General features: G+C 38.7%; 1 protein-coding gene and 1 long non-coding RNA gene across 4 annotated transcripts in view; one reads left to right on the top strand and one right to left on the bottom strand.

The window, feature by feature from the left end:
* LOC110524410 overlaps positions 1-6297 on the bottom strand; it is a 132116-nt gene extending 125819 nt beyond the window's left edge. The window contains exon 1 of one of the 2 annotated variants that reach the window (XR_002473585.2): positions 6182-6297. This is a non-coding gene — a long non-coding RNA (uncharacterized LOC110524410). The remainder of the gene's footprint in view (positions 1-6181) is intronic. The other variant, XR_005051837.1, reaches the window with a different exon arrangement.
* A 4064-nt stretch (positions 6298-10361) lies between these two features.
* Positions 10362-12257, top strand: LOC118936331 (mitochondrial import inner membrane translocase subunit TIM14). Of its 2 annotated transcripts, XM_021604007.2 has the most exons (7): positions 10373-10520; positions 10783-10837; positions 10988-11039; positions 11132-11205; positions 11780-11859; positions 11934-12004; positions 12118-12257. In XM_021604007.2, exons 3-7 carry the CDS (start codon positions 10997-10999, stop codon positions 12186-12188), a joined length of 339 nt encoding a protein of 112 aa, XP_021459682.1. In that variant the 5' UTR covers positions 10373-10520; positions 10783-10837; positions 10988-10996; the 3' UTR covers positions 12189-12257. The 2 variants fall into 2 exon arrangements, with proteins under 2 accessions (XP_036834059.1, XP_021459682.1); XM_036978164.1 differs by lacking the exon at positions 10783-10837 and having other exon boundaries at positions 10362-10520.
* The last annotated feature ends 18 nt before the right edge of the window (positions 12258-12275 follow it).

Here is a 12275-nt window from a genome sequence, read left to right as displayed (position 1 = left end):
CACTCTTGGCATTCTCTTAACCAGCTTCATGAGGTAGTCACCTGGAATGCCTTTCAATTAACAGGTGTGCCTTGTTTAAAGTTAATTTGTGGAATTTCTTTCCTTCTTAATGCGTTTGAGCCGATCAGTTGTGTTGTGACCAGATAGGGTTGGTATAAAGAAGATATCCCTATTTGGTAAAAGACCAAATCCATATTATGGCAAGAACATCTCAAATAAGCAAAGAGAAATAACTGTCCATCATTACTTTAAGACATGAAGGTCAGTCAACATGGAACATTTCAAGAACTTTGAAAGTTTCTTCAAGTGCAGAAGCAACCGCAGAGTAGGTGAAGGCGAAGAGTAGGTGTAGGTGAACAGATCATCTCTGCATGTGTGGTTCCCACCGTGAAGCATGGAGGAGGAGGTGTGATGGTGTGGTGGTGCTTTGCTGGTCACACTGTCCACCGAAAACCTCCTTCCATCAGCAAGGGCATTGAAGATGAAACGTGGCTGGGTCTTTCAGCATGACAATGATCCCAAACACACCGCCCGGGCAACAAAGGAGTGGCTTCGTAAGAAGCATTTCAAGGTCCTGGAGTGGCCTAGCCAGTCTCCAGATCTCAACCCCATAGAAAATCTTTGGAGGGAGTTGAAAGTCCGTGCTGCCCAGCAACAGCCCCAAAACATCACTGCTCTAGAGGAGATCTGCATGGAGGAATGGGACAAAATACCAGCAACAGTGTGTGAAAACCTTTTGAAGACTTACAGAAAATGTTTGACCTCTCTCATTGCCAACAAAGGGTATATAACAAAGTATTGAGATAAACTTTTTTTATTGACTTTATTTATTATTTTTATTTTCCACCATCAGTTGCAAATAAATTCATTAAAAATCCTACAATGTGATTTTCTGGATGTTTTTTCTCATTTTGTCTGTCATAGTTGAAGTGTACCTATGATGAAAATTACAGGCATCTCTCATCTTTTTAAGTGGGAGAACTTGCACAATTGGTGGCTGACTAAATCATTTTTAGCCCCACTGTATGTGGGAACTCCTTCAAGACTGTTGGAAAATTATTCCTCATGAAGCTGGTTGAGAGAATGCCAAGATTGTGCACAGCTGTCATCAAGGCAAAGGGTGGCTACTTTGAAGAATGTCAAATATAAAATATATTTAGATTTGTTTAACACTTTTTTGGTTACTACATGATTCCATGTGTTATTTCACAGTTTTGATGTATTCACTATTGTTCTACGATGTAGAAAAGAGTAATAATAAAGAAAAACCCTGGAATGAGTAATTGTGTCCAGGGAGCTGACAGAAGCACAAGGGTGTGTTAAAGATCAACTCTGTTACATTGAAAAACTGCTGAAATGTCGAGGCAAAATGTTGTATGATCAATTTATGATTGGTTTCAAGTGCGTAACATTACTATCCTGTGCATAGGAATTACATTTTTGTACCATCAATAAATATTTTTGCTTAAGTCTTGTGAGCACTGTCAATAGTCACCAGGTTTAATTGTATTTGCAATACCTGGGCTCGCTAGTTTTTAATCAATGCTATTGATTGATAACATTGCAATACATCTAGGCTAAACATGCATTATCTTCTATTCCCTGATGAATCTGAATAACTATATAGTATCACTTTACAATGCATTCAGAAATTATTCACACCCCTTGACATTTCCACATTATGTTGTGTTGCAGACTGAATTAAAAAATGATTAAATTTAGATTATTTTTTGTCACTGGCTTACACACAAAAACCCATCATGTCAAAGTGGAATTATGTTTTTCGAAAATGTTTAAAATGAATAAAAAAATGATAAATAAATATTCAACACCTTTGTTATGGCAAGCCTAAATAAATTCAGGAGTAAAACATTTCTTAACAAATTGCATATTAAGTTGCATGGACTCATTCTGTGTTCAATAATAGTGGTTAACATGATTTTTGAATGACTACTCCATCTCCGTACTCTTTACATACCATTATTTGTAAGGTCCCTCAATCAAGTAGTGAATTTCAAGCACAGACTCAACCACAAAGACCAGGGAAGTTTTTCAGTGCCTCGCAAAGAAGGGCACCTACTGGTAGATGTGTAAAATATAGAAAAAGCAGATGCCGAATATCTCTTTGAGCATGGTGAAGTTATTTATTTAGCTTTGGATGGTGTATCAATACACCCAGTCACTACAAAGATACAAGTGTCCTTACAAACTCAGTTGCCGGAGAAGGATTTCACCTTGAGCCTAATGGGGATTTTAAAACAGTTACAGAGTTTAATGGTTGTTATAGGAGAAAACTGAGGATGGATCAACAACATTGTAGTTACTCCACAGTACTAACCTAATTGACATAGTGAAAAGAAGGAAGCCTGTAGAGTATAAATAAATATGTAGTGCTGGGAAAAGTGCCCAATTGTCATACTTGAGTAAGTAAAGATAACTTGATAGAAAATGACTAGAGTAAAAGTGAAAGTCACCCAGTAAAATACTACTTGAGTAAAAGTCTAAAAATGTTTGGTTTTAAATATACTTCACTATCAAAAGTAAATGTAATTGTTAAAATGTATAAATAATATCAAATTCCTTATATTAAACAAACTAGACAGCATGATTTTCTTGTTATTTAAATTTATGGATAGCCAGGTGCATATTTCAACACTCAGACATAATTTACAAACAAAGCATTTGTGTTCAGGAAGGAAACTGCTCAGGGATTTCACCATGAGGCCAATGGTGACTTTAAAAGAGTTACAGAGTTGAATGGATGTGATAGGAGAAAACTGAGGATGGATCAACAACATTGTAGTTACTCCACAATGCTAACCTAATTTACAGAGTGAAAAGAAGGAAGCCTGTACAGAATACAAATATTCCAAAACATGCATCCTGTTTGCAACAAGGCACTAAGGTAATACTTCAAAAAAATGTGTCAAAGCAATTCACTTTTTATTCTGAATAAAAAGCGTTATGTTTGGGGCAAATCCATTTCAACACATTACTAAGTACCACTCTCCACTTTTTCAAGCATAGTGGTGGCTGCATCATGTTATGGGTTTGCTTGTAACTGGGGAGTTTTTCAGGATAAAATAGAAATGGAATGGCACTAAGCACAAGCAAAATCCTAGTGGAAAACCTAGTTTAGTTTGCTTTCCATTAGACACTGGGAGATTAATTCACCTTTCAGCAGGACAATAACCTAAAACATAAGGCCAAATATACTCTGGAGCTGCTTACAAAAAGACAGTGAATGTTCCTGAGTGGCCGAGATACAGTTTTGACTTCAATCTGCTTGAAAATCTAGGGCAAGACCTGAAAATGGTTGTCTAGCAATAATCAACAACCAATTTGACAGAGCTTGTAGAATTTTGAAATGAATAATAGGCATATGTTGCACAAACTAGTTGTGGAAAGCTCTTAGAGACCCAGAAAGACTTACAGCTGTAATCACTGCCAAATGTGCTTCTACAAAGTATTGACTCAGTGGTATTTCTGTATTTCATGTCTAAAAACATGTTTCTCTTTCATCATTATAGGGTATTGTGTGTAAATGGGTGTGAAAAAAGTTATATTTAATATATTTAGAATTAAAGTTGTAACACAACAAAATGTGGAATAAGTCAAGGGGTATGAATCCTTTCTGAAAGCACTATACACATAGCAGAAACACTCTGATTTATACAGACTAATAGACTTATAAACCATTAGGCCTAGTGGGTTATTGATAAATGTAATGCTGATATTTGGCATCATTCAGCTGCTGATGAGGTTTCAGCAGTGGGCAATGTGAACAGTCAGCAGAGGATGCCTACATGTACAGTATATAGGCTCTGTTTAGTATTCACCCAGCATTCTTCCTATTATGACCTAGAAAAATGACATGAACCATGATGATTACTGAAAATAAAAAAATTAAAAAGGAGGAAAGAAATGCCTTCCCAAAATGTATTGGAAAAACTGCATTATAGCTAAGCCCACAACGCACTGTAGCCTAAGATATGTAAGATGCTGATGCGGCAACAATGACAGTTCAAGTAGGTTACCATATTTTGCTGACATATTGCCATCATCACCTAGACATTAACATTGCATATCCTCAGACAGCCATGTATGTTCAAATTTATAGAAATGTTAAAAGGGAGAGAAAACTGTACTGCTGATTATTGCAAAGATTTCTTCCTGTGGATTCTCTGAACATTCATCAGCCATAGTGTGTTGAACTAGAAGTAATTATTGTCTCTGAAGATAAAAAGAGAGTGGGCAATTTTGGAAAATAAACTAGTGATAGAATGACCTTAAATATTTTTAACTCCTTTTCCAATAAGACCATTTCATCTGAGTTTTTGATAAAGGGATTACTGGATTGCATTATGCAGCACTAGTCGAATCTGGATGTGGAGGTGCCAATTTGATTGAATAATTCTTGTTTCCTTTTTTGCAAACCTTGCAATCCTTTTGGAAGCTAAAATTCAGCATAATGCAAGATTTACTTGTGGTCTGGGAAAGCGATGAGGTTCGTCCCTCATGCCACATCCGTTCACTTCAGACGTGGGGAAAAGCTGCAGTCAACGCCCTTACCAGTCAGAGCTGGTCAGTTCAGAACCCATTATCGTCCTAAAACGCAAATGACAGAGCACAATTTGCCTGTCAGTGCATCTATTATTTGACACTAGTGGTTGTTTTTTTATCTCACAAGTTGAAACCCTGACCCACAATCATTAGGTCTGTCAGGGTTAATCAACAGACTCTTGACTTGCCCAATTTTCTGATAAGACCTTATTGCAGGTATGGGGTAAGTGGGATGGGGTCATGGTGGAGGGGGCATATGTTGGGGCCTCTGTTTTGTCTGGATGTTTCAGAGCATTCAAATGCTTGGAATGAATCACTTTTTAAAAAAAGTGCCCAATTTCTCACGCAAAACATTATCAGTCCACAGCCTTCTCTACTACTTCTTTGATATATACAGGTAGTGAGATCTGAGACAACAAAGCCAACAGTTGAAGTAATCTGCATTCATTGAAATCCTTCAGTCACCCACGGAAAACATCTTAGGGGGCCATATATTCCCCCATTATCTGGGAGTTTGTTCTCCTATACACATAGCATACTTAACGGAAAATACTTTGTCATGTTTTTTTTGCAGCAAGCAAACATTCAAATGTGTAAACTGACATCCTCCATGAAGATATATGTGTGATGTATGATGATCAACATAACTGTTATGAACCTGTAATGTAATGAAATGATTACCAAAAACATACTATTAGGATAACACACTTTTAATAAGCTGACATTAGCAACTTATCAACAGCTATGCTCTGCTCAACAACAAAAAAGTTTATTCCCAATAATCATTCTATCTTAGACTTATTTAGAACCTATGATTTAATATGTGCTCACACATTTTTGCTATGACAGAATTTGCTATGCATTTGCCTCTTCAAAACACTTGAAAGACTTGATAAAGTTGGTAGGATCCAATTCTAGTAACCAATTCTAAAATTCACAAAGTACTGTTTCCTAAACTTGGCTAAATATCTGCGTGAGAAAATATCATATTAACATGTAAAGCAGAGTTGAATATTATCAACACTGCTGTTATCAGATCAAAGTTACAATATCAATACTCTCTCAGGAGTAAGTAAGCAAACACGTATAACAAGACATCTATTAGAGGTCACCTCTATGTCAACCTGACAATAAACAAACCACTAAACATCTATCTTTACTCCAGACTATCTATACATTATTTCACCAACAAATGTAGTAATATGTCTGTTAAAGGTATAAGGAATGACCCCTAGTTATACAATACCACATATTCTTTCTATATAACCTCTTTCCTTTAGATGCAATCACACATCAATGAAATGAACCACTATATAAAGTATACGACTTAAACTGAACACTTCTAAGTTAAACGTTGCATAGTATAACGACTCTGAATATACACCCTCTCTGCATCACAGACATGGGGAGAATGCACCCAGTTCCATAAATGTAAAATAAATGCCCCATGTCCCTGAAGTGCCACATTGTCATGCTTAATCATCTGAGTCTGAATCATAAACAATCTGAGAACTTTTATTGTGTTTCTCTATTTATGCATATCCCTGAAGGTGTTGCCTTTAGATACTTCCTACGAAAAAGGGAAACAAATAATTACAAAAACAAAAAAATGAAATACCTTTCAGATGCCCAGAGGAAGGCTGTGGACAGACAGATGATGTGATATATTTCTCCCCCTCATTCTTAGGCAGCTTCCTCTCTCTGCGGCTGAAAGCAAATGCTTTGAGACTCTGTGGCATATTTAATTAGAAGCAAGCTGTTTGCACTATCAGTGTGAGGATCTACCTCTCCAATCTCTCGTGAGTCAATCTTCCCCATCTCTGATTTTCTTTTATATTTATGCTGGAATATTTAATTGTAGACAAAAGGTTACTCTGGCAGCATTCACCGCACAGAGGCAGAATAATCTGCTTTAAAAGGCTTGACATTTCAGGCTTTTCAAAAAGGCTGAAAAAATTATATCCCTGCTTTTGTTAATCAATGAAGTAGAACTCCCCTGAACAAAAGAATTAAATTGCTTGGTTGGTTTAATAAAACCAACAGAAATAGCTGCTTCCTCTGGGCTTTTTGTGTGTAGGCTCACCACATGCACCCAGCACTGTAATTCCATATGATTTTGGGGCAAAACTCTAATTTATCCACACAGTTGGCTTTTTAAATCCTATTGAAACTCCAGCCCTCCAGCCAGTGTGCCTGCCTGATGGAGGACAGATTCATCATTAAACCTGACTTTCACTGACTGCTGCAGGTCCACTACAGTTTGAAATTTCTATACTGCCCTTGCCTTGGAAAACATTGTAATTATGCAAATGATAGGGGCAATAATTAGGACCTTCAACATCTCATTGTGTCGCTCCAGTGTGCTTCATTCCAATGGGAAGCGAGATAACCATGTTCTATTCTATTTTAAATTGCTCAGAGCAGATGTTTGGTTAAAGTTCTGTTCAGTCCTATAGTATTGCAATCCTTGGGAACTGACCATGTAAGGTAAGATCAATTATGTTCTTTCTAGTTACACTACATTACCAAATGTATGTGGACACCTGCTCGTCGAACATCTCATTTCAAAATCATGGGCATTAATATGGAGTCACCCCCCTTCGCAGCTATAACAGCCTCCACTCTTCTGGAAAGGCTATCCACTAGATGTTGGAACATTACTGAGGGGACTTGATTCCATTCAGCCACAAGAGCATTAGTGAGGTCGGCCACTGATGTTGGGTGAATAGGCCTGGCTCGCAGTCCGTGTTCCAACTTATCCCAAAGGTGTTCGATGGGATTGAGATCAGGGCTTTGTGCAGGCCAGTAAAGTTCTTCCACACCAATATCAACAAACCATTTCTGTATGGACCTCACTTTGTACACGGCGGCATTGTCATGCTGAAACAGGAAGGCCTGCCAGATGGTGAAGCATGATTCATCACTTCAGGGAATGCATTTCCACTGCTCCAGAGTCCAATGACTGCGAGCTTAACACCACTCCAACCGAAGCTTGGCATTGCACATGGTGATCTTAGGCTTGTGTGCGGCTGCTCAGCCATGGAAACCCATTTCATTAAGATCCCGATGAATAGTTATGTTGCTTCCAGAGGCATTTTGGTACTTGGTAGTGAGTGTTGCAACTGAGGACAGACAATTTTTACGCACTATGCACTTCAGCACTCGGCGGTCCTGTTCTATGAGCTTGTGTGGCTTACCACTTTGCAGCTGAGAAATTGTTGCTGCTAGACGTTTCCACTTCACAATAACAGCACTTAAAGTTGACTGGGGCAGCTCTTGCAGGGCAGAAATTTTAGGAACTGACTTGTTGGAAAGGGGGCAGCTTTTTAGTAAGGCCATTCTACTGCCAATGTTTGTCTTTGGAGATTGCATGGCTGTGTGCTCGATTTTACACGCCTGTCAGCATCGGGTGTGGCTGAAATAGCTGAATCCACTAAGTTGATGGATTGTCCACATACTTTCGTATATACAGTGCATTCGGAAAATACTCAGACCCCTAGAATTTTCCAACATTTTGTTGAGCTACAGCCTTATTCAAAAATGGATTACATAGTTTTCCCCCCTCACCAATCTACATACAATACCCCATAATGACAAGGCAAAAACAGGTTTCTAAATTTTTTTGCAAATGTATTAAACATAAAACACTGAAATATCACATTTACATAAGTAATCAGACCTTTTACTCAGTACTTTGTTGAAGCACCTTTGCCAGCAATTACAGCCTCGAGTCTTCTTGGGTAGGACACTACAAGCTTGGCACACTTGTATTTGGAGAGTTTCTCCCATTCTTCTCTGTAAATCCTCTCAAGCTCTGTCAGGTTGGATGGGGAGCATCGCTGCACAGCTATTTTCAGGTCTCCAGATATGTTCGATCAGGTTCAAGTCCGGGCTCTGGCTGGGCCACGCAAGGATATTCAGAGACTTGTCCCGAAGCCACCCCGGCGTTGTCTTGGCTTGCTTAGGGTTGTTGTCCTGCTGGAAGGTGAACCTTTGCCCCAGTCTCAGGTCCTGAGCGCTCTGGAGCAGGTTTTCAAGGATCTCTCTGTACTTTTCTCCATTCATCTTTCCCTTGATCCTGACTAGTCTCCCAGTACCTGCGGCTGAAAAACATCCCCACTACATGATGCTGCCACCACCATGCTTCACCATACAGATGGTACCAGGTTTCCCCCAGATGTGACACTTGGCATTCAGGCCAAAGAGTTCAATCTTGGTTTCATCAGACTCGAGAATTTATTTTATTAATTTTTATTTCACCTTTATTTAACCAGGTAGGCTAGTTGAGAAGAAGTTCTCATTTGCAGCTGCGAATCTTGTTTCACATGGTCTGAGAGTCCTTTAGGTGCCTCTTGGCAAACTCCAAGCGGGCCTTTTACTGAGGAGTGGCTTCCGTCTGGCCATTCTACCATAAAGGCCTGGTTGGTGGAGTGCTGCAGAGACGATTGTCCTTCTGGAAGATTCTCCGATCTCCACAAAGGAACTCTGGAGCTCTGTCAGAGTGACCATCGGGTTCTTGGTCACCTCCCTGACCAAGGCCCTTCTCCCCCGATTGCTCAGTTTGGCCAGGCAGCCAACTCTAGTAAGAATTTTGGGGGTTCCAAACTTCTTCCAATTAAGAATAATGGAGGGCACTGTGTTCTTGTGGACCTTCAATGATGCAGCCATGTTTTGGTACCCTTCCGCAGATCTGTGCCTCGACACAATCCTGTCTTGGAGTTCTATGGACAATTCCTTCGACCTGATTGCTTGGTTTTTGCTCTGACATTCACTTTCAACTGTGGGACCTTATATAGACAGGTGTGTGCATTTCCAAATCATGTCCAATCAATTGAATTTACCACAAGTGGACTCCAATAAAGTTGTAGAAACATCTCAAGGATGATCAATGGAAACTTCGAGTCTCATAGCCAAGGGTCTGAAAACTTATGTTAAAAAGGTATTTCTGTTTTTTATTTGCAATACATTTGCTAAGATTTCTTAAAACCTGTTTTTGCTTTGTCATTATGGGGTATTGTGTGTCGATTGATGAGGAAATGTTTTAATGTAATCCATTTTAGAATAAGGCTGTGACATAACACAATGTAGAAAAAGGGAAAGGGTCTGAATACTTTCCGAATGTACTGTAGTGTATGAATGAGTGCTTTTTGTGTAGTTAGCTATCAAGTAAACCCAATGATAATAGGCACTATTATCATTGGGTTTACTTGATAGCTAACTACACAAAAAGCTATCTAGAACAAAGTGTTAATAAGATATTAATTTAAAAAGATTAAAAGCAATACAAATAAGTTCTCCAGTAGGCACCTGTTGTAATTTGAGTGACTAACGTGTGACTATTTGGCATTACATTCCCACTGCTGTACAATACTGCGTGTTTGTACTGGACATGTATGTATTATACATGCACCGTTGTTCCATTGGATAAAATAAAAAAAATATATATATATGTATATATATATACACATGTATTTTTTTTTTGCATGTCAAACAAGCAGGTCTCTGGACAAAAAGTATCTAAACAATAGTATTACATCTGGGGAATAGGTAAAAAGGCTGATTTATAAGTATGTTATACATTACCTTAATAATGTGTTCTGAAAAACACTATTTGCACAATTCTCTTTTAATAATGCATGAGCATTTTCAGGTCCAGAGACGCTGGACCAGATAGGCAACATATTTTATAGGACACTAAATTACTAAGGCAAGAAGTAGCTAGGGACTAGGCATTCATTTCTATAGAATTGGGACCCTATCATTTTGCGACAGTGCTGAGCAATTGACTTGAGTCTTTACGACATGTGCCTTTAATTTCTGTCAGGCCAGAAATATACAACAGAGAAGTCACGGATCAAAACATGAGGGGTCATATGTGACTTTGTTCATCGTAGACAAGTGTATAAAAAGTTATGTTGCAAGTCTTTGATAGAGGCGGATCTTAGCAATAAAACATGGTGAGTTAGTATTGATTATATCGATGCTACCGTGAAAGGATAGCTTACTGCATTGAAGTGTTTAGACAAGAGCAGAAGCTTTAGAATTTCGTTAGTAAAGCTGGCTAGCCAGCCAGTTAGCTAACTAGCGACTGTAGCAGCATACTAGTGAAAGTGAGCAAGCTGTTAGAGTGTGTGTAGCTACGACTAACAGCCATACAGTTGGTGGCTAGCTAACATTACTCACCCTAGACCCCTGACGCATAAATGGTTAACGTTACAGCTAGAAACAAATACCAGCATGACTGCTGCAGCGCCATCATGTGGAAACCATTAAGGTACATGACCTACAGATCACACAGGTTTTGACCACATATCTGAGATGTGACTACTGCACTAGCTGACTTTGATTATAAACATGTCTTGTAGGCTTTATATGAAAAGGTTGCGATATCTTCCTCTAATGAACATCCATAATCGATTCACAGGCCAGTTCCATGGTGGCAGTGGGGCTCACCCTAGCAGCAGCTGGATTTGTAGGTCAGTTTATCTTTAAGGTACAGAATATGCAGAGTTGAAGAAACGATTTGATGGATTTTGTGACACTAAAATGCGGATCCTCCTTGATTCAGGTCGCTATGCCATGCAAGCCATGAAACACATGGAACCCCAAATGAAGCAAGCTATGCAGAGTTTCCCCAAATCGGTAAGATTGTATGGGCTTTCACACGTGTTGGCCTCTACAAGACACAATGAATGGCATTAGTCTGACTGAATTCACATTGGTGCTGTGGTGGAACAAGTACCTAATTGTCATAGTTGAGTAAAAGTAAAGATACCTTAAATAGAACATGACCCAAGTAAGTCACCTAATAAAACATTAGGTTTGAAATGTATAGTTTTACTTTTGATACATAAGTACATTTCAAATTCCTTATTAAGCAAACCATATGGGACCATTTTCTTAATTTACAGATAGCCAGGGGCTATCTCCAACACTCAGACATAATTTACAAATGAAGCATTTGTGTTTAGTGAGTCTGCCAGATGAGGCAGAAGGGATGACCAGGGTGGTTCTCTTGATAAGTTTGTGAATTGGACCATTTCTGTCCTGCTAAGCATTCAAAATGTAACAAGTACTTTTGGGTGTCAGGGAAAATATGGAGTAAAAAGTACAGTTCTTTAGGAATGTACTAAATTGAAAGTTGTCAAAAATAAGAGCCAACAAAAACTACGTACACCACTGCATCTGTTATACAGTTGTAACTGTCTTGTTGCAGGCTTTTGGTGGTGGATACTACAGAGGTGGATTTGATCCCAAAATGAACAAGAGAGAGGCGTCGCTCATTCTAGGAGTCAGGTACTGTAAATTTCACTGTGTGATAAGCAAATGCTTAACTTTATTGCACTAATGCGTCATATTGTTGTCCCCAGTCCCACAGCTAACAAGACCAAGATCAGAGAAGCCCACAGAAAACTGATGATTCTTAATCACCCCGATAGAGGTTTGAGGAACTAGTACAATGTGTGGTCATGACTTTTATTTAGACCCATTGCGCTTGTAAAAATGTATTGGATCACACTGTACTCTAAAAATGCACATTTTGTTCTATTGCAGGTGGATCACCATATCTTGCGGCTAAAATAAATGAAGCAAAGGATTTACTTGATGGACAACTAAAGAAATAGATCAGATAATCACATTGCACTTGGTTTTTCTTATTAATTGTGCCCAAATAAAAAATGTAAGAGATCAAACTCAGTCTTCCTCTCTAC

Source organism: Oncorhynchus mykiss, chromosome 5 (assembly GCF_013265735.2).
Source record: "Oncorhynchus mykiss isolate Arlee chromosome 5, USDA_OmykA_1.1, whole genome shotgun sequence".
Taxonomy (NCBI): Eukaryota; Metazoa; Chordata; class Actinopteri; order Salmoniformes; family Salmonidae; genus Oncorhynchus; species Oncorhynchus mykiss.
The sequence above is the reverse complement of the archived record's forward strand: the minus strand, read 5'-3'. Positions and strand labels throughout refer to the sequence as shown.